Source organism: Paroedura picta, chromosome 3 (assembly GCF_049243985.1).
Source record: "Paroedura picta isolate Pp20150507F chromosome 3, Ppicta_v3.0, whole genome shotgun sequence".
Lineage (NCBI taxonomy): Eukaryota > Metazoa > Chordata > Lepidosauria > Squamata > Gekkonidae > Paroedura > Paroedura picta.
The window spans coordinates 2,799,332-2,826,649 of NC_135371.1; the positions used below are offsets into that span (position 1 = coordinate 2,799,332).

The window sequence follows — 27,318 nt, forward strand, 5'->3', positions numbered from 1 at the left end:
ATGCAGATGATACCACTCTATTGGCAGAAAGCGAAGAGGAACTAAAGGAGCCTGTTGATGCGGAGAGTGCAAATGTTGGCTTGAAACTCGGCACCAAGAAAACAAAGATCACAGCATCTGTCCCTCTCAATTCCTGGCAAATAGATGGGGAAGAAATTGAGATAGTGACAGATTTTATTTTCCTGGGCTCCAAGATCACTGCAGATGGGGACTGCAGCAAAGAAATTAAAAGACGCTTGCTACTGGGGAGGAAAGTTATGGCAAATCTAGGCAGCATCCTAAAAAGCAGAGACATCACCCTGCCAACAAATGTGCGTTTAGTCAAGGCTATGGTCTTCCCAGTTGCAATGTATGGCTGCGAAAGTTGGACCATAAGGCCGAGCGTCAAAGAATTGAGGATTTTGAACTCTGGTGCTGGAGAAGACGCTTCTTATGGGCCCCTTGGATTGCAAGGCGATCAAACCGGTCAGTCCTAGAGGAGATCAGCCCTGCTTGTTCCTTAGAAGGCCAGATCCTGAAGATGAAACTCATATAGTTTGGCCACCTCATGAGAAGGAAGGACTCCCTGGAGAAGAGCCTAATGCTGGGAGCGATCGAGGGCAAAAGAAGAAGGGGACGACAGAGAATGAGGTGGCTGGATGGAGTCACTGAAGCAGTAGGTGCAAACTTAAATGGACTCTGGGGAATGGTAGAGGACAGGAAGGCCTGGAGGATCATTGTCCATGGGGTCGTGATGGGTCGGACACGACTTCGCACCTAACGACAATATAAACTTAGGAGAAAAGTGTGGTGTTCCTTTAACACCATGAGGGATGTAGTTGAGGGCTTCAAAGATGGCTAAAACTCCTTCCAGCTAGCACATTTTATATACTGCTTTCTGTTAGGGTACAATATCTGTTTCTATTCAAGCTCTTCACAGGAGTCTCTATGATGCCCATGCCGGTCCTGCTATCACCGTGCCTGGACACGGCATGTCCCATTAAGGACAATCAAGTATTATTCCAGAAGGGAGAACTTGTTGTATAAAATAATACAGCTGGGTCTACACAGGAGGGGGGAGAAGGGAGGCCCTCCCCCCCATAACCCCGGAGGGCTCTTAGATGCTGTTGGATAGTGGCGCTCCTAGTGGCGGTTTACAGTGGAAACTTTCATAAAACAAAACAAAATAATAAACGTCTTGACTCAGATATAGAACAGCGTTAACAATGAGAACTTGCATTTATAATTCAATATTCAACATTCAGCATTCAGTGACTCAAATGTGACTGCACTGTGATCAGTCACAACACAGTTCTCAGAGTGCTTCATTCCCATGTCTCCCTCCTGGCCTTGTGCATGTGGGGGGCAGAAAGCTGACAGCAGCCACTCAGAGGTGAGTCACCTCGAGACATAACTGGAGGCCTTTGGGGGTGTCCCTATGTGCATTGGTAGCATTGCCAGCCTTTCTCCAACTAAGTTCTTAGCATTCTCCTCTCATGCCGTGGGCGGGCCTTAGGCATTTGCTGGCAGCCCCAGCCCCAGAAATAGCGCTGGCTGTGCATGAGGCCAGTGTTAGATCTTCTGGGATGGGGTCAGCAATTAAACGTGTTCTCCTTGAAGTTAGATCCAGGTTGGCCTGATGTAGGTACACCATAAACAAACTTTTATTCAAGGTATGAGTAAGCATGTATACTTCTTCAGATACATGCACACCAAAAGTTTGAAACCATGACCATGTAAATGTGCCACTGGACTGAAACATGTTATACTTTTTTATCTAAGTGGGTTTTAAGATGCCGTCGAAGATTGCCGCTCCGACCAAATCTCTTTTCACACTCTGAGCATTCAAAAGGCTTCTCCCCTGTGTGGGTTATCAGATGCCGTTGAAGATAACTATTCTGAGTAAATCTCTTCCCACACTCTGAGCATTCAAAAGGCTTCTCCCCTGAGTGGGTTCTCTGATGCCGCTGAAGTTTACTCTCCTTACAAAATCTCTTTCCACACTCTGAGCATTCAACAAGCTTCTCCCCTGAGTGGGTTTTCTGATGCCGCTGAAGGTTACTCTCCTTACAAAATCTCTTTCCACACTCTGAGCATTCAAAAGGCTTCTCCTCTGTGTGTGTTCTCTGATGATTTTGAAGATAAGCATTCTGAGTATATCTCTTTCCACACACCAAGCATTCAAAAGGTTTCTCTCCTATATGTGTTCTCTGATGCAGTTTAAGAGTCCTCCTTTCAGTGAATCTCTTTCCACACTCCAAGCATTCAAAAGGCTTCTCCCCTGTGTGAGTTCTTTGATGAAGTTCAAGTTTCCCACTCTGATGGAATCTCTTTCCACACTCTGAGCATTCAAAAGGTTTCACCCCTGTGTGAGTTCTCTGATGCTGTTGAAGACTGCCACTCTGACTGAACCTTTTCCCACACTCTGAGCATTCAAAAGGCTTCACCCCTGTGTGTGTTCTCTCATGCTGTTGAAGAGTGCCACTCCGACTGAATCTCTTTCCACACTCTGAACATTTAAAAGGCTTCTCCCCTGTGTGGATTCTCTGATGTTGTTGAAGATGGTAACTCCGCGTGAATCTCTTTCCACAATCTGGGCATTCAAAAGGCTTCTCCCCTGTGTGGATTATCTGATGCTGTTTAAGATGACTTTTCCAACTGAATCTCTTTCCACACTCCAAGCATTCAAAACGCTTCTCCCCGGTGTGGGTTCTTTTATGCCCTCGAAGATAGGCTCTCCGAGTGAATCTCTTTCCACAATCTGAGCATTGAATAGGTCTCACCATTGTGTGGGTTCTCTGATGACTTTGAAGATCACAGTACAACCTGAATCGTTTCCGACACTCTGAACATTCAAAGGACTTAGCCGCTTGGTGCCAAAGGAGCTGTGATATGTACCTGAAGTGCTTTCCCTGCTGAATGGCTGTTCTTGCCTTCATGATCCTCTGCTTTGGAAAATGTACACTGCGCTGTTTTCCATCTGCATATCCAACCGTTTGACTGCTTCTCTTTATCTGGGGTATGATTCTACCTCTTGTGTTTTCTTTCCAGTCTTCATTTTTAACTCCATCTAGCAACTGTTGAACCAATTCCACTCCCTCCTCATTCATCTGATCATCCCCTGCTGGAATAAAGTGAGAGATCCCATGAACACCTGGGAGGGCAGGTAAGGTCCCAAGGCATCTAACTGACTGCAGGAGGAAGGGCTAATGGACTTCCACAGGTTGCCTCATCTTAGCCACCTCACCTCAACTTTCCCCAGAATATGTACTATTCAAGGATCCCTCATTCCCCTCAAGAGCCACCACTGAGCTCCTGATCCTCCAAATCCAACTCCCCAGAAGGCTTCCCTCCCTCCTTACTTCTTGGCCTCATTGATTGTACCAAACCAAATGTTACTCAGAAGAGAATCAAAAATCCCCCATAGCTATTCCCCTGCCTGTTCTCTTGGCATAACGGGGAAGGAGACTCACTCTCAGCCAGCTCATTTGGGAAGGAGATTTGCTCTTGGGACCCTCCTGCCAAACTCTTCAGTCTTTCTTCAGATGCCAGGCCATGGTCTGTCTCCATCAAAGGCTCTCTTATGCTTCTGGATCCTTTTGCTGAGAAAGAGAGAAAGTGATCATTCCTCTACGGGGAAGGAAAGAAATTTTTTCCGCACAGTCAGAAACATGGCCAAGATCATAGCCCATAATCCAAACCGTTTCAAGCGGGGAAAGATACCCGAGTTCCTCTCAAGGATTCCAGCGATTACTGAATTATCCGGTCTGACTTGACTTGCTGATTTTGCTCTCCCTACAGCTAACATCCTTAGCTTTTTGAAGACACACCTGTCACCATTAGTGAATTGTGAGAAGCTGTATCCAGTTGCATAACCAGGAGGGAAGGTGAACTGGGAGGGTGCTGAGAGCCTCAGTCAAATTCTGTCATGGAGGTTCTGTGTTTGGTTCATTTGGATCAGCTGACTCTAAAGAGGTAGACATGATACTATCTGTGTATCTAGTTGTATCTAGTTGCATAACTAGAAGGGAAAGGGAACGGGGAAGGTGCCAGCAGTAAAACTCTGTCAAGGAGGACCCATGCTGGGGTCATTTGGATCAGCCGGATCGAGAGGTAGAAATTATCACATCCATGTACACCAAAGGCAAGTCATGTGAACTTTATGCTGTGTTAGCGTGATTTGGTATTTTCTTGCCGCATTGTGATTAGTTTTATTTTGAGTAACTTGGGCTACAGCTAGAATATTTAAGTGGTAACAAGAGGCACCATCTAGTAGAAGGTATTTCATGTATCCGATAAAACAGTTAGCTTTTCGTGCTTTACTCTTGCAGAGCTGCAGAAAAGGTGCTGGTTAGCGATGTCTTGTTTTTACAATCTTCATAAAGATTTAGATAAAGCTTTAAAGGGTCTACTTTCTCCTGTGCAGTTTCCTAATGAACCCACTGTACTGGGTGGTGCTCAGGGACAAAGAGTAGTGACCCAAAAGGATCCTGCTTTAGATCTTTTCCAGATCACTGGCAAAGCAGATCTTAGTAATCCTATTCAAGACTGAGTGGATGTTGTAAAGGTTGGCAACAGAGAAAGGAGAATCTGGCCCCTACCCAGGTCTTTCTGAGGGCCTCTCACCCCCTGTACTTCAAGCCAGGACGCCTGTGTGAGACTCTTACCCAGAGAGATCACCGTCTCAGAGTTCTCCAGCATGACTTCTCTGTAGAGAGCTCTCTGGCTCGGATCCAGCAGGGCCCATTCTGCCTCGGTGAGAGAGACAGACACCTCCTTAAAGGAGAAGGGCACCTGAAAGAAAAGGCAGATTCTCTCCTCAGAGATGATACCCGGCAGAGAATGCAGACTGGACGGATAGGGCGTATGGCTTGGGAAGGGTAAAGGGAGCGACATACAGAGCATCTCTTGTCTAGAAACCTTGTAGAAAGGAGGGAAGATCCAGGCTGTTCCCCCTCATCTCCCCTACCTGGACAGGAAGTGAATCAGACATTTCCACAGCTCCGAAAAGGTGACAGGCGAACAGCATCTCTCCAGTGCCTGTTGGTGAGAGAAGGGAGGGAGGAGGGGCATTTGTCCTGAATCCCTATTCCGTTAACTTCTTCCTTCCCTGCTTCATTCCCCCCACCCGTGCTAGGAGCTTGAAACCTCATCCTGCGTCACATTCACAGGATGACCCAACTGTATGCAGGCAAAATAAGCCCTCACCACAAGGAAGGCCATCTTGGACATGGCCCTTGGCCCTCGCCCACTGCCCTTGCTCCAAGAAAGCTGCTTCCACCTCAGAGAACATGACCTCTGTCTTCACGGATGGGGCCTGCAGCTGAAACGGCAATAAGAGAAGGGTACGAGATGGGATGGAAAAGAGACTAAGGGATGGATCCTGTCCCCCTCCCAGGCTCTGCCACCTTCCATCAGCTGCCCTGATGACTTACGTGAAAGGATAAGAAATTCTCTAGAAGAGGCTTCTGAAGGAGACTGCTAAATCTACCCTTTCACAAATGTTTGGCAGGGAATCTTTAAGAAGGGACCAGAACTCGTTTGAATTGGAGATACCTGGAGGAAAGCCCTCTCACCTGCTCTGCCTGCCTCTTCTCCTCTGCCTGGCTCAGGACGAAACCTTCGGCCAGGGCCACCGCCTGGGAACTGGTCTCTGGCCCACATTCTCTGACCCAGCTCTGCATCTCCTGGGGCAAGATGGCCAGGAACTGCTCCAGGATCACCCGGTCCAGGATCTGTTTCTTGGTGTGTCTCTCTGGCTCCAGCCAGCAAATGCAAAGTCCGTGGAGCCGGGTGCAAACCTCTCGGGGCCCATCAGCCTCTTGATATCGGAACTTCCGGAAATGCTGCCCATCCGAGATCTCAGTGACCTGATGACTGATCTCTGGCACAGTTCTCCAGAATTCGATACCATTTTGAATTTGGGTGGGAGGGAGGCCTTTAATTGCCATCTTGCCGGTGGCAGATCCTTCTATGTCCCACTCTTCCATTTCCTTCTTCTTCTCTTAGGTCTCTTCTGGCTATGAAATGATGCCTTTTGTCATGTGACTGTGAAGAGAGACTTCTTTTCTTTGGGGGGGGGACAAGAGACAGAGACAGTATCAGGTCACCAGGAAACCCAAGAAGAATTGCCCTGGTGGGTCAGAACAAAAGTGCTTCTTGTGGTTCATAAACCAGGCTTAGTATCATTTGGCTACATCACGTATCAGGCTAGTTGAGATACGCCTCCTGGCCTTGCGTATGTGTGCAGCAGAGTGCTGATGGTGGGTGTGTGGCTACATTAGCATGCCCTGCCCCTCAGAGGGGAGTCGCCTGGTGGTATAGTGGGCGGCCCTTGGGGGTGTTCCCGGGTGCACCGGAGCCTTTGCTGGTCTTTCCACCCCTAAAGAATTGAGTTTTTAGATTGTTTCACTCCGCTCCTAGGTGGGCCTTAGGCTTCAGCTGCCAGGCCTGGCCCTCCACAGTGGGAAGGCCTCAGGGTCTCAGGATGGGGCTGCAGCCGGTTCCTTCTTTCTCTTCCAACAGGGGGGAAAAGACCAGCTTCCTGCTTTCTTTCGTTGTTGGCAGGTTAGAATGACCAGCCGCCCGATATCCCTTCCACAGACACCAATTCTCGCCCCACCCCAGAAAACCACACTGCAGCCGCACAGAGGCACAAGCCGGGCCCCCAGGGGGGTTGTCAACCTCCAGGCGGGGCCTGCAGTTCTCCCGGAATTGCAACCGGCCTCCCCTGGAGGAATTGGCTTCCAGGGAGAGCTCTCTGGCCGGGCCCCCATCATATAGCTCTCTGGCATCCCCAGCTGACCCCCCCAACCCAAAACCTGCGTTTCCCAGAATGCCCCTCCCGAAAGGCGCAGCACTTTCTCATCCGGGAGTTGGCAACCCCACGATAAGCCCCCCCCCCGAGGCCTTAAAGTTTATTGACCCTCCCTCGCCGCCCCCTTACCTGCGGGGCGGACCTGCCTGCCGTGACGCTTTTCCGGTCCTCTTTCCGCATTGAGAAGCCAAACCCCGCCCCCCGGAAAGGAGCCTGTCCTCCCACCCCTGCTCGGCCACTCTCGCCGACGTCTCGCTGGTCTTAACCCTTCCCGTGCTGCAGCCAAAAGAAAACCGCCTCCCGCCCACTGGGCTCCCCCGCGGGGCTTCAGCCAGGCTGCCCTCCCCCCCCCCGCTCTGAGGGGGCTGCTCCGGAGTCACTCCGGAGGGGGATCCCGTTCCTCTTTCGCGTCCGCCGCTCCTTCTGCCTCCTGCTCCGATCTGAACCGGGGGGGGGGGGAGGGCGGATCGCGGAGGGCCCTCCGAGGGGGCAGAAAGGGCCCCAGGGGGGCTGGGCGGGAGGGGACGGGGAGGCCCGGAGGGGAGGCTGGAGCAGGACGCCCCTCGGCCGGCCCGCCTGCAGCCCCGCGGGAGAGGCGGTGGAGAGGGGGGTCTCCTCCCTGCATTCCCCCCGGAAACCCGGCTCCAGCCCCAGGGAGGCACGTGGTGGGGGAGGCCCACTTTTCTCCCGGGAAAAGCGGGGGAGGGCTGTCTCCGGGGGGAGGGGTCTTGGGTGGGCCGGAGAACACTGGAGGGGGGGAAGGTTCCCATCTGAGGAGCTCCTTTCCCCCAAATTCCCACAATGGCCAGGAACTGCCCCCCCCCCCCCGGGAGTTGAGAACCCACTGCCCACGGAAATCCGTGGCTGACTCTGATTGCGGCCCCCCCTCGCCTAAGGTGACCAGGTTTTAACATTGGTAAAGCGGAGGGGAACATTGACCAGGACGGTTCTTGATTAAAAATTTGGTCTGTATGGAGCAACAAAGTTTCATAGAATGCAAAAATAGTACTGTAATATATATTTTTTTAATTTCAACTTAAGTACAATTTGCCAGGTACCCCCAGATGTCCCTCCACAAGTGGGACAATCTGGTCACCTTACCCTCGCCCCATCGCCTTACCTCCAAGGTATTAAATTTGCAGATGACACTAAACTGGGAGGGGAGCAAACACACCGGAAGACAGAATCAGGATACAGGATGATCTTGACAGGCTGGAAACCTGGACTAAAATGAATTTCCATCATGATACGCGTGAAGTTCTTCATTTCAGTAAGAAAGATCAAATGCGTCAAGAGATGGGTGACAGTTGGCAGCAGTGTCTGTCAAAAGGATCTGGGCGTCTTAGTAGACCAAACACTGAACGTGAATCAGCAGTGAGTATCTAAAAAGGCAAATGGGATTTGGGGCTGTAGTGTCCAGATCACGTGAGGTAATGTTACCGCACCACAATTGAAGAAAGATGTTGAGAAACTAGCATGTCCAGAGGAGGGCAACAAATACGGTGAGGGGTTTGGAGACCAAGTCATAAGAAATGGTTGACGAAGCTTTGTGTGTTTAGCCTGGAGAGAAAGCAACTAAAGAGGTCATATGATAACCATCTTCAAATACTTGAGGGGTTGTCATATAGAAGATGGAGCAGAGTTGTTTTCTGTTGCCCCAGAAGGTCAGGCCAGAACTAATGGGATGAAATTACTTAAAAATAATTTTCAGCTAAACATCCGGAAGAAGTTCCTGACAGTGAGAGTGGTTCCTCCGTGGAACAGGCTTCCTTGGAAGGTGGTGGGTTCTCCATCTTAGGAAACGTTTAAATGGAGGCTAGATAGTCATCAACAGAAATGTTGCTTTTTAGGAACTTAGGCAGATTGAGTGGACAGGAAGGGATGTGCCAGGGTTTGTCTCTTTGTGACCCTTCCTCACATGCCCAGGGAATTGCTGATTGTCACCATGGGATGGTAACTGAATTTCCTCCAGGTCAGGAGATTTTTGGTGGGGGGACTTCTTGGGCATGAAATTGGGGTCACCGTGGGTGGGCAGGTAGTTGGGAGTTCCTGCTTTGTGCAGGGGGTGGACTAGATGACCCAGGAGGTCCAACTCTGAAGATTCTATAAAATAGAGCAATTAATATGCAAATGAATACACTTACTTTTTCTCTTATATCGACACTATTATAAGTAAACTAGCAGAAAAGCCCGCAGCAGTGTACAATGCAGCATGCGCTAGGAAGGATGGCTATTTGGGAGGTGGGGTCGGGAGAGGCATCAGGTGGGTGGAGCATCTGCTGCAGGAAAGCAGGCTGCTGTCGGGAAAGTAGTAGGTCAGTGTTGGGGCGGGGAAGGGCAGGATCCATGCTTGGCGGGGGACACGCCCAGGGCCTGTGTAGTGAGTGGTGGGGTTGGTGGGGTGGAGACTGGAACACTGGCAGCAGGGTGAGCGAGGGGAGTGTGCTTTGTGTTGCGGTTGTCTCCGCGCGTTGGCCTTGGTAGTGGGGCAGTGTTGGGGGCACATGTGCGTGGGGGTGTATCGGTGGATGGAGAGGGAGGCGGCAGCATTGGGCAGGGGGTGGGCCTCGTGGTCCGGGGGCCTGTGCGGAGGGGTGTAGGGTGTAGTGGCTGTGGTGTTCTCCGGGGGATGCTTCTGAGGACCCTGGGGGCTGCATTCTGCACGAATTATAATTTCCGGGTCAGGGATAAGAGAAGGGGCTCAAGCTAAGTTTATCTATTGTTAGCATTTCCCAAAGAGCCATATCAGCACTCTCATGAATGTTCACCATCTACAGAAAAATATAGATGCACTGGGAAACCAATATGCCAATAAAATATTAAAATTGGACGTATATAGTGCCCATGAGGCTGGGAGTTCGGTCCCAGCAGCCGGCTCAAGGTTGACTCAGCCTTCCATCCTTCCGAGGTCGGTAAAATGGGGACCCAGCTTGCTGTGGGGGGTAAACGGTAATGACTGGGGAAGGCACTGGCAAACCACCCCGTATTGAGTCTGCCATGAAAACGCTGGAGGGCGTCACCCCAAGGGTCAGACATGACCCGGTGCTTGCACAGGGGATACCTTCACCTTTCCCTTCTTACACTGTTGCCCACCTCTCCTAGAATCATGAAAGGTAAAGGTACCCTCCTAGAACCAATTGGGAACTGTTTTCTGACAGCATGCTTGGTTCTTTTGAAAGGGCCAGCCATGGGATACACAGGTGGTGCCCCCAGTTTCCCCTTCACTGTCTCCTTTTGCCTATCCCCCCCAGTCATTTCCATTTACACCCCAGCAATTCTGCGCTCCCCCACATGCAGACAGCTGGGTGACCTAGGGCTAGTCTCAGCACTGATAAAGCTGTTCTGACCGAGCAGGAATATCAGGGCTCTTTCAGCCTCACCCACCCCACAGGGTGTCTGTTGTGGGGAGAGGAAAGGGAAGGCGACTGTAAGCCCACTCCTTCAGGTAGAGAAAAGTGACATATAAAAACCAACTCTCCTTCTGTATCCAGGTCACCGTTAAGACGAACCAAGATTTATTTAAGGTAAAAATGTGCATGTACACTTCCTCCAATATATGCACATGAATGGTTTGAAACCGCAGCTATTTAAATATGCCACAGACTCAAATGTTGTTATGCTCTCTCTACTGCGTGGATTCTTAGATGCTGTTGAAGATAGCCATTCTGCCGGAGTCTTTTCCCACCCTCAGAGCATTCAAAAGGTTTCTCCCCTGTGTGGGTTTTTTGATGCCGTTTAAGATTGCCACGCTGACTGAATCTCTTCCCACACCATAAGCATTCAAACGGCTTATTCCCCGTGTGGGTTCTTTGATGCCGTTGAAGATTGCCACGCTGACTGAATCCCTTTCCACACTCTAAACATTCAAAAGGCTTCTCCCCTGTGTGGGTTCTTTGATGCTCTTGAAGATGGCTACTGTGAATGAATCTCTTTCCACAGTCAAAGCATTCGAAAGGCTTCTCCCCTTTGTGGGTTCTTTGATGCCGCTGAAGAGTGCAATTCTGACTGAACTTCTTTCCGCAATCTGAGCATCCAAAAGGCTTCTTCCCTGTGTGGGTTCTTTGATGCCGTTGAAGATTGCTACTGTCACTAAATCCCATTCCACACTCTAAACATCCAAAAGGTCTCTCCCCTGTGTGGGTTCTTTGATGCAGCTGAAGATGGCTACTCTGAATGAATCTCTTGCCACAATCCAAACATTCAAAAAGCTTCTCTCCTGTGTGAGTTCGTTTATGCTCTTGAAGATGGTCCCTGCGATTGAACCTCTTACCACATTCAAAGCATTCAAAAGGCTTCTCCCCTGTGTGGGTTCTCTGATGCTGTTGAAGATGGCTACTCAGACTGAATCTCTTTCCACAATCTGAGCATCCAAAAGGTCTCTCCTCTGCATGGGTTCTTTGATGCTGTTGAAGATTGCTACTGTCGCTAAATCCCATTCCACACTCAAAGCATTCAAAAGGCTTCTCCCCGGTGTCAGTTTGTTGATGCTCTTGAAGATGGTCCCTCCGACTGAATCCCTTTCCACATTCAAAGCATTCAAAAGGCTTCTCCCCTGTGTGGGTTCTCTGATGACTTTGAAGATCACAACAGAACCCGAATCTTTTCCCACACTCTGAACATCCAAACCGCTTCTCTGCTTGGTGCACAAGGAGCTGTGATCTGTATCTGAAGTGCTTTCCATGATGAACGGAGGTATTTGCCTTCATGACCACCTGGCTTGGAAAATGTAGGTTACCCTGTTTTCTATCTGTCTTCTCAACCACATGGATCCTTTTCTTTCTCTCAGGTCTGTCTTGATACCTGTTGCCTTCTTTCAAGTCTTCATCCTTAACTAGATCCAGCAACTGCTGATCAAGTTCTGCCCCCTCCTCATTCCTCTTATGAGCCTCTGTGGGAGTGAAGAGAAATCCCATGAGCAGCTGGGGGGGCAGGGAAGGTCCCAAGGCATAAAAGTGACTCCAGGAGGAAAGGACTTACGGTTTCCCACAGCTTGCCTCATCTTAACTGCCCCCATCCCTCCTTTCCCCAGGGTCGCTACTATTTAAGGATCCCTCATTCCCTTCAAGAGCCACAGCTGAACTCCTGACCCTGCAAATCCCACTCCCCAGACCTCCCTCCTTCCTTACCCAATGGGCTCTCTCATTGTACCAAACCAAACGTTGCTCAGAAGAGAATCAGAAATCCCCCACGGCTATTCCTTGCCTTTTCCCTTGACATAACCAGGAAGGATGCTCACTCTCAGCCAGCTCCTGCGGGAAGGAGATATGCTCTTGGGAGCATCTTGAGAAACTCTCCAGCCGTTCTTCAGACGCCAGGCCATTGTCCTTCCCCACCGTAGTCTCTCTTATGCTTCTGGCTCCTTTAGCAGAGAGAGAAAGAGAAAATGTGTATGGGGAAGGAAAGAAATTCCGAGACTCTTCCTGGTAGAGAAAAGCAGCATACAAAACCCAGCTCTTCTTCTTCTTTATGGACAGAACCATGCTCAAGATCATATCCCACAATCCCAAGCAGCGTAAGGGGGCACATCTGTGAAGCAAAGCAACCGAGTTCCTCTCAAGGATTCCTGCCAATATTAATTAGCCTGGTCATTGACTTGCTGATTTGACTCTCCCTGCAGCTAACATCCTCAACTTTTTGAGAGCTTTATTCAAGACTGTGGTAATTTGTTAGTTGTGAGAAGTCCACAGAGCATTCTTCCATCTCCACCAGGCGAGACTACTAGTGTCCTACCTGCCCCCAGACTGCTTGGCCACTGGGATCTATGCTACGGTCACCTCTAGACTGGGTTTTGGTATCTATGCTGGCCTACCCTTGTCCTTGACCCAGAAACTATAGCTGATACAGAATGCAGCTGCCAAAGTCCTCACTAAGACATGGAGGGCCCATATCCAGTCTGTGCTGAGCTAGCTGCAGTTGTGGTTGCCAGTTGTGGCCTTGAAGGCCATCCGGGGCTTGGGCCTGGCCTATCTGAGGGACCGCTTGCCTCCCTACACCCCCTGTAGAGCTCTTCGCTCCGTGGGTGCTAATCTGCTGGAGGTCCCTGGCCCTAAGTATGTATGCCTGGTAGAGAGCAGACCTTTGTAATCTTATCCAGGGGAAAATGTGTGTTGTAAAGGTGGGCAACAGAGAACTGAGGATTTGGCCCCTTCCCAAGTCTTTCTGAGGGCCTCTCATCCCCTTTAAAGACAGGACACCCGCTCTGCCTTGGGTGATGGCCACAACACTGGTCCCAGTTGCCCCTGGGAGAGTATGTATGTATGTATGTATGTATGTATGTATGTATGTATGTATGTATGTATGTATGTATGTATGTATGTATGTATGTATGTATGTATCTATCTATCTATCTATCTATCTATCTATCTATCTATCTATCTATCTATCTATCTATCTATCTATCTATCTATCTATCTATCTATCATACTTCTATACCGCCCTCCCCGGAGGCTCAGGGCGGTTTACATTATAACAGAGAACAATACATAAAACAGTCTGTAGAACATGTATAACTGATAACTAATAATTGTAACCAAATAACAACACAGTATAACAGTAAACAATATAGTAATACAAACAGGTCCAGGGCTTATTGATGGGATTCTGAGGTGGGGGGGAGCAGGGGCCCTTGGTCGCTGATTGATTACGTCTGGTCTCGGCCAAATGCCTGGTGGAGGAGCTTTTTGCAGGCCCTGCGGAACTGTTTAAGCTCCATCAGGGCCCTGATCTCCTCCGGGAGCTTGTTCCACCAGGTGGGGGCCAGTACAGAGAATGCTCTGGCCCTGGTCGAGACCAGGCGGACTTCTTTAGGGCCAGGGACCATTAGCTGGTTGGTGGCGGTGGAGCGCAGAGCTCTTTTGGGGGCATAGGCGGGGAGGCGGTCCCTCAGGTACACTGGGCCCGACCGCGTATGGCCTTGAAGGTAATTACCAGAACCTTTAGTCTGATCCGGAATTCAACTGGTAACCATTGGAGCTGATGGAGAATAGGCCGGATGTGAGACCTCCACGGTGTTGCTGTGAGGATCCTGGCTGCTGCGTTTTGAACTAGTTGTAGTTTCCGGGTCAGGGCTAAGGGCAGGCCTGCGTAGAGCGAGTAGCCAAAAGGCCTCAAAACAATCTCTTGCTGTTTAATAGTTTGATTCACAGTAGCCATTCACAACTTTGCACTTGTGAACGATCCTTACCCAGAGAGGCCACGCTCCCATAGTTCTCCAGCATGACTTCCCTGTAGAGAGCTCTCTGGCCCAGATCCAGCAGGGCCCATTCTGCCTCGGTGAAAGAGACGGCCACCTCCTCGAAGGAAAAGGCCCCCTGAAAGAAAATCCAGGTTCCTTCCTCAGAGATCGTGCCAGGCAGAGACTGCACACTGCAAGGAGAGAGTCTGGAAGGGGACATGATGTATGACTTGGGATGGACAAAGGGAGTAGCATTCAGAGGATCTCTCACCCAGACAGCAAAAAACTTGTAGAAGAGCAAAAGCCCCCTTTGAGAAAGGAGAGGGAAACCCCCCTGATCTTCCCTACCTGGACTGGAGGTGACTCAGCCACTTCCACGCCTCCGGAAAGGTGGCAGCTCAGCACCATCTCTTCACTCCTTCCAGAGACCCCTATAAAAATAGGCATATTAGTGAGACAAAGGCAGACAGAAGGGTATTTACTGTGACTTCTTATTCCATGTGCTTGTTTCTTCCCTCCTTCAGGCACCCCCTTCCCAGGAGGTCAAAACCTCCCCCTGTGTCCACTCAGCAGAATTCCTTCACACTTTTCACTAAATTCTGGGAGCGGCAGAAGCACCCATGAGCCTCAGAGGTGATCAAAGCTGCCAACGCCTTTCAGGCTTCGGTGAGACTGGACGTGTGTCCTGGGAACTCAAAGGTTATGGCATCCCTGCTGAATCAGTCCGAAGGCCCAAAATCCCCATTCTCCACCTTGAGTGGTGGAAAAAGAGGAGGTGTGTGGAAATGATGTTGAAGGGACACATCACCTTCACATTCGGCAAAAAAACCAGATGTTACTTGAGCACCGCTGGAGAATCTAGGGTGATATCTGTGCCAAGCTGCACCCAAAGTCCCTTCTCAAATCTCCTGGAGGACCAGGCCACAGCCTGCCATCCCTACTGCAACATCCTGTTTCCCACAGTAGCCTTCCAGAGACCCCTATAAAAATAGGCACAGAAGCCAAACTTCTCCATGATTCCTGGCCCCTAGGAAAGTTTCCAGAGCTCTCATCCTGCAGAAAGTGGAAAGTCCCTTTAGTCTACAGGTTGAAGAGGTTTGTCTACCTTTTCTCTTTGGAGCCACCTTCAGTTCCTCTCATGCAAGGAAGAAGGGAGATTAATGTTTTTATGAATGGCAGGAACAGCCCCCCCCGTGATTTTCTCTAATCTCTTTCAAGGGGCACCACAGTTAGTGGACTCTGAGTGCTGTGTATGAAGTGCAATAGTTTCCAATTATTTTCCTGATCTCAATTCTTTACCCATCACATTCACTGGATGCCCCTACTGGATACAGGCAATATTAGTCCTTACCATAAGAGAGGGTATCTCGGGCACTATCGTCATCCTGCGCTTGCCGCTCTTGCTCCGAGGAAGCTCCTTCCGCCTCAGAGAATCTGGCTTCTGTCTTCAGGGATGGGGCCCACATCTGAGGGAGGGAGTGTGATAAGAGATGGAATGGAAGAGAGACCAAGGAATGGGTCTAGCCCCACTCCCAGACTCTGCCCCCTCCCGTCAACAGACCCGGGAAGATATCTGGAGAGATACAAAATTCTCTAGTAGAAGAGGTAGTTGAAGGAGGTTGTTAAATCTCCCATTTGGATGAATAATACTTGGACTAATGTCTGGCAGGGAAATCTTAGGATAAGGCCCAATATTGGAGATACCTGGTCCACCTGCCTCTTCTCCTCCGCCTGGCTCAGGAGGAAGCCTTCGGCCAGGGCCACCGCCTGGGAGCTGCTCTCCGGCCCGCATCCTCTCACCCAGCCCTGCATCTCCTGGGGCAGGAGGGCCAGGAACTGCTCCAGGATCACCAGGTCCAGCATCTGCTGTTTGGTGTGCCTCTCTGGCTCCAGCCAACGGTTGCAGAGTCCGTGGAGCCGGCTGCAAACCTCTCGGGGCCCATCAGCCTCATGGTAGCAGAACTGCCGGAAGCATCGGCCATATACCTCTGAGATTGCAGTGAGCTGATAACAGGTATCTGGCATGGGGCTTTCCCAGAATTCAATGCCACACCCAGCATGGGTGGGATGGGGGCCTCGGCTTGCTGTCTTGCCCGTTCCAGGTCCTTCTGGGTTCTGCTCTTCCATCTTCTTCCCGTTCTCCTTGGCCACCTCTGGCTGTGAAAAGAGGCCTTTACTCACTCTGCTGTGAAAACAGGCTTGGGGGGAGGGGGGCAGCATGCTGTCACAACAAAACCCAAGGAGAGTTGCTCTGGGAGATCAGAACAAAAATGCTTCGTGTGGTTTGTAGACCAGCCTTAATATCATTTTGCTACATCAAGCACCAAGCTGGACATGCCTTAAACACCAGCTGGCAGCCCCGGCCCCCCACAGGGAGGGCCTTTGTGTCTCAGGATGGGGCTGAGGCTGATTCCACTCCAGTCGAGAGTGTTCCCTTCCCCTCCAAACCCTTTTCCCTCTTCCAGCCCTCAGGAGGCCTGCTTCTGGTAGGGTTTACTTTTAGCACCTTGGGGGGAAAGAAACATAGAATCATGGAGTTGGAAGGGGCCATAGAGGCCATCTAGTCCAACCCCCTGCTCAACGCAGGATCAGCATCCTAAAGCACCAAAGAAAAGTGTGTATTTGCTTGAAGACTGCCTTTGCTTGAAGACGGCCAGTGAGGGGGAGCTCCCCACCTCCTTAGGCAGCCTATTCCACTGCTGAACTACTCTGACTGTGAAAAACTTTTTCCTGATATCCAGCCTATATCGTTGTACTTGAAGTTTAAACCCATTACTGCGTGTCCTTTCCTCTGCAGCCTGCAGAAACAGCATCCTGCCCTCCTCCAAGTGACAACCTTTCAAATACTTAAAGAGTATTTAGGGAAAAAAGACAGCTGCCCAAAATCACTTCCCGACATTCCAGTACTGAGAGGCGCCAATTATCTCCCTCTCCCTCCAAAACCCGCTACGCAGGGGAACAAAAATCTGGCCTAAAGCGGTTGCCAACCTCCAGGCGGCGCCTGAAGCCCTCCCAGGAGTACCGCCGACCTCCAGCAGCTCCCCTGGAGGACCTCCGAGGAAGCCTTCCCGGGACCGGATGCACGGCTCCCCCCTCGCCGGAAAGAGCCTTTTCCCCGCCCCCTCTTTCCGGCCGCTCTAGCACCGGTGCCGGGTCGGTGGGTTTAACCCTCTCAGTGCTGCAGCTGAAGGGCATCCACTTGGCTTCCCCCCCCCCAGAGGAGGCGTTTGGGACCCCGTTTCTCGGAGCTGGCGAGGGGAGGCTGGACTTGGACCCCCCCCTGCCCTCCCCCCCGTATTTGTGCTTCCCTGCAGCCCCACAAGAGGACGCGGGAAGAGGGAGACCCCCGGGGGGGGGAGTGGAAGGGCTGGGTCTCCCTCCCCCGGGAGGCATGTGGGCTGGGGGGGCATTTTGCTCCTGGGAGGAAGGAGCCTGGGGGGCGCCCCCTCCCCCTGCAGGGCCTGTCTCCCCAGGGTGGGGTTGGGAGAGTCGGGGGCTCCTCCCTGAGGAGGGGGAAGGGGGCAGTTTCCCCCCTAAGGACTGGAGGGGGGGGGGCTGAAGCTGCAGGGAGAAGCACCCCTGGTTGGAGGCAAAAATATTTGGGAGGTCCCGGAAGGTCCTGAGAAGAGAAGCCCAGAGCAGTGGGCCTGGAGCGACCCCAAAGTGGAAGGGAGGGCGACAGAAAAAACAAAAACACAAAACGCACGTCTCCTTGCTAGCTACAGCAGTGAATGAACACATACAGAAGTCCAGAGGTTTCCTCACCTACCAAACACATCTCTCTGAAGAAGCCCCTTCCCGAGAAAGATTTGACCCCTTACCCCTATTCTTGCAAGGTCTGTTTAGCCTGGAGAGCTGTGAAGTTATGGTTGGCCCCAGCATTTTGTTTTAAAGTTGTGACTCTTGCTTTTTGGGGTCCTTGAGAGAACAATCTTTTTCTTAAATGTTAAAATGTAGTGATTAATAGCCTAACAAATCCATTACGTTAGGAAAGCAGAGCACATGGAGTAGTAGCTGTGACTCCTAAAAAAGCCGTGCTACCAGCTAGTAGGATGGACATACGAGGAAGAAATAAAACAAAACCAAGCCAGAAATGAAATGGGGAAAACAAAACTTTTTGGTAAATCACTCTCCCAGAAAGAGAGGCAGGATGATGTAAAATAGAACAAAAACAAAATATTATGACATCAAGGAGGGTCTTTTGTGTTACTCCGCCTCCCTCCTGTCCACTTTAAAAGGAGGGAAACCAGAAAAGGGAGCTGCTGACCCCGGCCGAATAGCAAAGCCAGCCAAGGCTAAAAAGATCTAGGTAAGATAAAAACTTCAAAACCTCAGTAAATGTAAGGATAAAACAGGGAAGGGTGATGAACTAAAGGCCATCCAAAGAGCTTCCACGCCTACTGTGGATTTGAACCCAGCTCCACCAAGTTGTATTTCAGCAGTCTGGCTCTTGAACTGAACTGACCCACATGAGGGAAACTGAGTTGAGCTCATTCATGAAGATCAGATCTAGTCTCAAATGTCTGGAATTAATTTTTTAAGAACTGTATGCACAATTCAAAAAGTCCCACTAATGTTGAAGCACTGAATGAAGCCCAACTCATCAAACCTCCACAAAGCACTGAAAACCTGATAGAAATAATAAACAAATAAACAGGCCATCTAGTCCAGCAAAAAAGGCTGAGGGAGAGAAAAGTATGAAAATGTATAATAAATGAACAATTTATTAAATAGACATGGATTAAAAAACGATAAAAAGGGAACACTTCTTTTTCCTGTAGGTTACACACGCATCCATAAAACACGTACACCATAAGTATACAAAACCTGGACCCAACGTGTTTTGATCAAAAAGATCTTCACTTGTCAGTACAGTAACACACAGTTATTAAGACAAGAATTCCTTGATTGTCTTTTAGATGTGAAATCTGAGAAAAGTTCTTTTAATGGGCTAAGCAGTATAATGTTGGTCTGAAACAGGAGAACATATTTGGGAGTCCGGGGACACCTTTAAGGCCAACAAAAGTTTAGTCAACGCATAAGCATGCCCACACACTTCTTCAGATACATGCACATGAAATCTTATCTACCTTGAATGGAAAATTCTTGGTTTACATTTTCCACTGGACTCAAATTTTGTTTTGCTTTCTTCTCTGTGTGAAGTCTTTGATGCCTTCTGAGACTGGCCTTCACACTGAATCTCTTTCCACACACTGAGCATTCAAATGGTCTCTCCCCTGTGTGGGTTCTCTGATGCTGTTTAAGAAGGTTACTGCGACTAAATCTCTTTCCACACACTGAGCATTCAAAAGCCTTCTCCCCCGTGTGGATTTGTTGATGCTGCTGAAGATTTCCTCTCACACGGAATCTTTTTCCACACTCAAAACATTCAAAAGGTTTCTCTCCTGTGTGAATTCCTTGGTGCAGTCGAAGATTGCAACTCAGACTGAATCTCTTTCCACACTCTGAGCATTCATAAGGTTTCTCCCCTGTATGGGTTCTCTGATGCGTTCGAACAGTCCGCCTATCACTGAATCTCTTTCCACACTCAACGCACTCGAAAGGCTTCTCCCCTGTATGGGTTCTCTGATGCGTTTGAATAGCCCCACTATCACTGAATCTCTTTCCACACTCAAAGCATTCAAAAGGTTTCTCCCCTGTGTGAATTCTCTGATGCTGTTGAAGATGGCTACTCCTAGCAAATTTCTTTTTGCACAATGAGCATTCGAAATGTTTCTTCCGTGAGTGGACTTCCTGATGCAGCTGAAGATTGCCCCTCTCACTGAAGTACTTTCCACACACTGAGCATTCAAAAGGCTTCTCCCCTGTGTGGGTTCTCTGATGCTTTTGAAAATTGTCACAGATCCTGAATCTTTTCCCACATTCCAAACACTGAAATGCTTTCTCTCCTATGTCTATTCTTTGATGCACAGGCAGCTGAGATCTGTATCTGAAGTACTTGCCATGCTCAATGGATATACTTGCCTCTGGTATTTCCTGTTCTGGAAAATGTATTTCCTGTTCTGGAAAATGTATTTCCTGTTCTGGAAAATGTACATGTTGCTCGATTCTACCTCTTTTCTCAGCCACACAGTTCCTTTTATTTCTCTTCCGTCTCCTTCTATGCCTGATGTTTTCTTTTAAGTCTTCCTTCTTAACTTGATCTGGAAACTGTTCAAACAATTCCTCCCCCTCTTCATTCCTCTGTTCATCTTCTGCTGGAATAAAGAGAGAGAACCCTTTAACACCTAGGAGGGCAGGTAAGGTCCATAGGTATGTATGAGACTGCAGGAGGGAAGGTTTGGTGGTCTCCTACAGCTTGCCTGAACTTAACCTTGAACAATCTATCTTTCCCCAGCATATCTACTATGCTAAGAGACCTCAAGAGCCAGAGGTGAAGAAGAAGAAGAAGAAGAAGAAGAAGAGTTGGTTCTTATATGCCGCTTTTCCCTATCCGAAGGAGTCTCAAAGCGGCTTACAATCTCCTTCCCTTTCCTCTCCCCACAACAGACACCGTGTGAGGTGGGTGAGGCTGAGAGAGCCCTGATATCACTGCCCAGTCAGAACAGTTTTATCAGTGCCGTGGCGAGCCCAAGGTCACCCAGCAGGTTGCATGTGGGGGAGCGCAGAATCGAACCTGGCATGCCAGATTAGAAGTCCACACTCCTAACCACTACACCAAACTGGCTCTCCTGACCATGAACTCCTGACCATGAAATCCCAGCCCCCAGAATGTCTCCCCTCCACCTTTCTCAGGTTTCCACCTTTCTCAGGTTTCCACCTCCACCTTTCTCAGCGCTGCATGACTATCCCAAACCAAACGTTGCTCAGAAGAGAATCAGAAATCCCCCAATGCTAATCTTTGCCTGTTCCCTTGACAATAACCATGAAGGAGACTCACTCTCAGCCAGCTCATTTGGAAAAGAAATCTGCTCTTGGGATCCTCTTGAGAAACTCTCCAGCCTTTCTTCAGATGCGAGGCCATTGCCTGTCTCCACCAACGTCTCTCTTATGCTTCTGGCTTCTTTTGCAGAAAGAGAAAGAAAAAAAGTGATCATTCTTCTATGGAGAAGGCCACATAATCTTCTGCACGGACAGAAAGATGGTAAACATCATAGCTCACAATCCTACACCCCAGGCAAAGCACCCTAGTTCCTCTCCAGGGTTCCCATTATGATTATGTGGCCTTGTCTGACTTGACCTCCTTATTTGACCCTCCCTGCAGGTAACATCCTTCTCTTTTTCAAAGCCAGAGTCACAACTGTGGGAATTAGTTAATGGTGAGAACCCGTATCCAGGTGTATCCAAGCTATTCTGACTGAGCAGGAATCTCAGGGCTCTCTCAGCCTCCCCTGCCTCACAGGGTGTCTGTTGTGGGGAGAGGAAAGGGAAGGCAATTGTAATCTGCTTTGAGACTCCTTCGGGTAGAGAAAAGCGGCATTTAAGAACCAACTCTTCTCCTTCTTCTTCTGCGTGTACTGAACTGCAGGCACAAAGAGTGGTGATCCAAGGGGATCCAGCTTTAAGTTCTGGACAGGATCATTTCCAGATCCCTGGCAGAGCAGATGTTTATAATCCCATGAAGGGAGAAGAGTGTGTGGTGAAGTCTGGCAGGAGAGAAATGGGGACCTGGCCCCTTCCAGAGTCCTTCTGTGGGCCTCACCTTTGCCTTGGGGGATGGCCACAGCACAAGCCTCAGTGGTCTCTGGGCAAATAGCTGGAAAGGCCTCAAAGAGATGTATTGTTGTCCGATAGATTGATCTATCCCATGGCACTTTTGGCATACGTGTAAGATCCTTACCCAGAGATTTTATGCTCCCGTAGTTCTCCAGCATGACTTCCCTGTAGAGAGTTCTCTGTCCCGGATCCAGCAGTGCCCACTCTGCCTCGGTGAAAGAGAAGGACACCTCCTCAAAAGAAAAGGACCCCTGGAAAGAAGAAGCAGATTCCCTCCTCAGAGATTGTGCCAGGCCCGTTTTGCATATGGGGGAAGGGATGAGTTTGGAATGGCAAAGGACAGAGTGCTCAGGGCTTCTCTCGTCCAAACACCTTGCAGAAACCGCAGGAGCAAAAGCGCCTTTGAGAAAGAAGGGTGAACCTGGGCTGTCCCCGCCCCCCCCCCCTACCTGGACTGGAGGTGAATCAGCCGTTTTCTGATCTCGGAAAAGACGGCAGCTCGACAGCACCTCTCCACGGCCTGTTAGTGAGAGAAAGGAAGGCGGAAGGGCGTTTGATTTGACTTCCTATTGCATTTCCTTGTTTCTACCGTGCTTCATCCATCTGCTTCCCAGGAATTTGAAAACTCTCCCTGGGTCCACACAGCACTTTTCACTAAATTCTGGGAGAGGCAGAAGAGAAACACCCAAGTGCCTTGGGGATTATCAAGGCTGCAAATATATTTGGGGTTTTGGGAGCCTGGATATGTGCCCTGGGAGCTCTGGAATCCCCTTCTCCCGCTGGCTCGGCTCTGGAATCTGGGCTGGTGATGACCCGGCAGCACATGTCACCATCACATTTGGCCCAAACTTAGAAGTATCTCGAGTGCTTCTGGAGAATCTAGGTTGACCGCAGTGCCATTTTCCACCCCAAGGCCCTCCCCAGATCTCCCTGGGGGGCCAGGCTGCAGCCTGCCATCCTTACTGCAGCACCCGTGGGTGGCCGCTTGGGACCAGCAGGATACGGAGGCCACCTGCCTCCAGAGGTGAAACAGTATTTAATTCTTTTCCTGACCTCACCCAACATATTCATGGGGTTCCCCAACTGTCTATACGCAAAACGAGTCCTTACTTACAGGAGACGACCTCTTGGCCATGATCCTGGGCCTGTGCACTCTGCCCATGCTCAAAGGAAGCTCCTTCTGCCTCAGAGAATGTGGCTTCTGTCTTCACGGAAGGTCTCCATGTCTGAAAGAGCAGTGAGGGAGGGGGTGGGGGAGGAGATGGAATTGAAAGGGGACCAAAGATTGGGTTCTGACCAACTCCCAGACTCGGCACCCTTCCATCAACAGCCTTGAGGAATTATCTGGAGGGATAAAAAATTCTCCAGAAGAGGGGGCTGAAGGAGGCCATTAAATCTCCCGTATGGATGACGGACGAATATCCCTCCGGGAAACTTTAGGGTAAGATCAGATATTGCTGCTGGAATTGAACATCCCTGGAAGAAACCCCCCTCACCTGCTCTGCCTGCCTCTTCTCCTCGGCCTGGCTCAGGAGGAAGCCTTCGGCCAGGGCCACCGCCTGGGAGCTGCTCTCCGGCCCACATCCTCTCACCCAGCCCTGCAACTCCTGGGGAAGGACAGCCAGGAACTGCTCCAGGATCACCAGGTCCAGGATCTGCTGCTTGGTGTGCCTCTCTGGCTCCAGCCAGCGGTTGCAGAGTCCGTGGAGCCGGTTGCAAACCTCCCTGGGCCCATCGACCTCCTGGTAGCAGAACTGCCGGAAGCGCTGGCCATCCGAAGTCCCAATGACCAAATGACTGATCTCTGGCACGGAATGCCCCCAGGATTCAGCCCCACTCCCTGCTTCGGTGGGAGGGGGGCCTTGGCTTGCTGACTTTCCGCTTGCAGGGCATTCTGGGCTTTTTTCTTCCATATCCTTTCTCTTCTCCTGAAAAGATGCCTTTAGTCACTTGGCGGAGAAGAGAGGCGTCTTGGGGGTGGGAGAAGGGACACAAACAATATCATGGAAGAAGGAAACCCAACGAGAATTGCCCTGGGAAATCAGAAAAATCAGGGGGGGGGGGGGAAATGTGCTTACTGTGATTCATAGACCCGGCTATATTACAGGCCATATTTTGCTAAATTACATACCACACCGGGCGGGAGGCCTTTGCAGCCAGCCCTTCGGGGTGCCCCTGTGCCCTTGCTAGGTTTTCTGCACCTTGGGAACAACGTTGACCCTCCTGTGGTGGGCAGGCCTTGGACACCAGCTGGCAGCCCCCCCCCTCCAAGCATGTGGGTCTTAGGATGGGGCTGCGGCTGAGTCCGGTGCAGGTGGAGTCCCCCCCCCCCCAATCCCTTACCTTCCAATCCCAAACAAGGCCTGCTTTTTGCACATTAAACAGACCAACGGGACAACACCAGTTTCAAACGTTCTTCTACTGAGATGCACCAAATATCCCCCCCCACCCTCCAAAAATCCACCTACACAGAGGCTCTAAACTGGGGCCTAAGACGGTTGCCAATCTCCAGGCCACGTTCTCCCAGAACTACAGGCAACCTCCAGCAGAGATCTGCTCCCCTGGAGAAAGCGGCTGTCTCGGAGGGAAGATCCCCCTCCTTCCCCCAAATTTAGCCTTTCCTGGAATCCCCCGACATGTCCACCCGGGAGTTGGGAACCCTCTGCAACCCGTGGCGGACAGTGCTCCCAGCCCGCCTCCTTGCCCGGGTCTCCAAATCCCCCCCCCCCCCGATCGCCTTGCCTCCAAGGAAGCTTCCCGGGATGCAGTTGCAGCTGCTCCCCCCCCGAAGCCCCGCCCCGGAAAAGCCCCCCTCGCTCCCCTGCAAGCCAGAGCCTGGGTGGATTTAACCCTTTCGGCGCTGTAGAGCGAGGGGGAGAAAGGGGCCCCCTCCTCCCTGCAGGGAGGCTCGGGGAGAGAAGAGGAGACCCTCGTCCTGGGATCATTGGGGGGGGGGGAGCGCAAGAGGGAAGTCAATGCCATTATTCTTGTATTGTTTAGGCGTTTTATGTATATAAATATAATCAATAACTGAAATAAATAGAATAAATAACTTAAATCAGTGCACAGGAAGATCCAGGTGGGACCTGGAGATCCCTCGGGATTGCATCTCGTCTCCCCTGGAGAAAAGGGCTGCTTGGGAGGGGGGACTCTGTGGCCTTACTGAAGGCCTGCCTCTGCATCACGCCCCTGGCGGCCCCCCATCCCACCTGCCTGGGTATCCCTCCCCTTGCTGCAAAGGGGGCCGAGACCCTTGTCCTCCTTGACGGGGTGACCCTAGAGTTGGGGGGGAAGGATGTGGAGCTGATAAATCCCTCTCCCCCCCTCACCACCCCAGTAGGGGTTGCCAACTTTAAGAACTGTCCCCATCCTGTTGAATTTTATCATCCTGAGTGGATAATTTACATCCAGGCCAGCCCATTGGCAGGTATCCGGCCTGCAGTCAAGGGAGAGGGGCTCTTGGCGAGCTGCCAGCCCACCCCCCTCCCCCTGTGACTCTTGGGGGAGAAGAAATGGCCCCCATATCAAACCCAGCCAGCATTTTCATGCACCCCCTCATTATCATCATCATCATCATCATCTAATTTATATCCCGCCTCCCCCCAGAGGCTCGAGGCGGGTCACATCAAAACTAATCCCCTAAAACAATAAAAGCACAATAAAACATAATACAATGAATACAAAAGTTAAGACAAGAATGGGGGGGGGGATTTCACCCTCCTACGGTTCCCCTCAGGCCCTTCCTCTTGGCTGCCTCACGGTGATATGCCGGTTGCGACCATAAAATAAGGCTTCATTGGAGTCCCTGAGAAAGCTTCGAATGAGTAGCCGTGTTGGTCTGAAGGAGCACAATAGAATCGGAGTCCAGGAGCACTGTTAACCCCTTCGGTGCTGCAGTGCGAGGAGAGAGGCGCCCCACCTGCAGCCCTCCCTGCCACCGAGGCCTCGCTGGGGAAAGGACCAGGGAGGGGACCTCCGTGGAAATCCTCCCTGCAATCCTGCCCACCCCCTCAGCTTCCTCTTCTCCAGGCTGAACGTCCCCAAGTCCCTCAGCCTTTCCTCACAGGGCTTGGTCCCCAGGCCCCGGGGCCTTGGGATCATCCTCATAGCCCTCCTCTGAACCCTCTCCATTTTGGCCATTCCAGTGCTGAACTATTTGTGAATTCCCCCCCCCTCACCTTTTTGAAGTGAGGCCTCCAGAACTGCACACAGGACTCCAGGTGGGGTCTGACCAATGCAGGATACACCTGGACTGTTGACATTTTGCGATTTTGATGTGTGCTGATGCATCCCAAGACTGCATTTGCCTTTTTGAACACCGCATCACGCTGTCTGCACATATTTAGCTTACAGTCCACAAGTACCCCAAGATCACGTTCACACACACACGGCCACCCAGAAATGACCCAGATGTACAACACTTCTGCTTACTGAATTGCATCTTGTTCTCAGTTGTGTTCAGATCTTGTTGAACTCTTTCTTCAGGGATGTTTGCTACTCCTCCCAATTTGGCATCATGCACAAATGTAATGAGCAGCCCCCCTACACTCCTTGTCCTGATAAGGGATTAAAATATTTAAAAGTACCGGACCGAGCACGGAGCCCCGTGACACTCTGCTGCTCACCTCCCCGCATTGGGATGACAGACCACCGACAACCACTCTGAGTGCAGTTTTCTAGCCAGTTCCCTGTCCACTTAACCATCTGACAATCCAGTCTAAGGTCCTCCAGTTTATCTATCCGAACATCATGGGGAACTTGTCAAAAGCCTGAAATTCAGGTAAACATCATATGAGTTTCCATGATCTAATAAGCCCATCCCTTGGTCAAAGAAGGAAACCAGGTTGGTCTGGCAGGACCTGTTGGGAGACAAATCCTTGCTGACTTCCCCAGATCAACAAATTGTCCTTCAGCTGACTGCAGATCGCCTCCTTTAAAATCTGCTCCATTATCTTCCCTGCCCCTGCCACTCACTGGCCTGTAGTTTCCCAGGGCATCCCTCCTCCCTTTTTTGGAAGACTGGGATAACATTTGCTCTCCTCAAGTCTTCTGGTACCTCTCCAGTCCTCCAAGAGGTCCAAAGATGACCTCTAAAGAGAAGCATCCCAGTAGGAAATGAACATAGAGAGAAGCCCTGAGATTTCTGCGGCTTTAAAGACCTCATTTTAAAGAAGCCCCCTCCGTTTCCACCTCGGGCAAAGACTCAGTGGAACAGGCTTCCTCGGGAGGTGGTGGGTTCCCCATCTTTGGGAATTTTTAAACAGAGGCTGGAGAGCCATCTGACGGAGAGGCTGATTCTGTGAAGGCTCAAGGGGGTGGCAGGTGACAGTGGATAAGCGACAGAGTTGTGAATGTCCTGCCTAGTGCAGGGGGTTGGACTAGATGACCCAGGAGGTCCCCTCTATGATTCTATACACCTACCTTGGAATGTCTGTTGGCCTGGAGAGCAGTGAAGTTATTGTTAGTCCCAGCATTTCGTTTTAAAGAGTCATCAAGCTGGCTCTATTGGGGAGATTGCTTGGGGGGGGGGGAGTGAAAAGGAAAACCTCTTTTCCTAGTCATAATGTTAATATGCAGCCTCATGAGTTCAACGAATAAGCAACTCAGGGCAGGTGGGTAGAATGACGATAGAGGAGACAAACCAAACACCAACCAAGTGAGAAACAAAAGC

At 50.6% G+C, this 27,318-nt stretch overlaps 1 protein-coding gene across 1 annotated transcript; it reads right to left on the reverse strand.

The window, feature by feature from the left end:
* Positions 1 to 1,621: 1,621 nt before the first annotated feature.
* On the reverse strand, positions 1,622 to 26,902 carry LOC143833822 (uncharacterized). Its single transcript, XM_077330047.1, has 20 exons — positions 25,364 to 26,902; positions 23,144 to 23,680; positions 22,762 to 22,873; positions 22,097 to 22,167; positions 21,772 to 21,898; positions 20,872 to 20,994; positions 19,055 to 20,188; positions 16,959 to 17,278; positions 15,675 to 16,127; positions 15,322 to 15,436; positions 14,319 to 14,401; positions 13,980 to 14,106; positions 12,033 to 12,155; positions 10,414 to 11,684; positions 5,556 to 5,978; positions 5,188 to 5,302; positions 4,949 to 5,019; positions 4,647 to 4,773; positions 3,453 to 3,581; positions 1,622 to 3,103 (listed from the first exon to the last, which is right to left on the reverse strand). Exons 2-20 carry the CDS (start codon positions 23,558 to 23,560, stop codon positions 1,743 to 1,745), a joined length of 6,702 nt encoding a protein of 2,233 aa, XP_077186162.1. The 5' UTR covers positions 23,561 to 23,680; positions 25,364 to 26,902; the 3' UTR covers positions 1,622 to 1,742.
* Between the last annotated feature and the right edge of the window lie 416 nt (positions 26,903 to 27,318).

Coding starts and splice junctions, on each gene's coding strand:
- LOC143833822 (XM_077330047.1), bottom strand. CDS start 23,560: ATGGAAGAAAAAAGCCCAGAATGCCCTGCAAGCGGAAAGTCAGCAAGC. Junction 16,128..16,958: donor GCTTCAGGCGCCGCCTGGAG/GTTGGCAACCGC, acceptor CTCTTTTCACAG/CCAGAGGTGGCCAAGGAGAA. Junction 5,303..5,555: donor AGAAGAGGCAGGCAGAGCAG/GTGAGAGGGCTT, acceptor TTGCCGTTTCAG/CTGCAGGCCCCATCCGTGAA.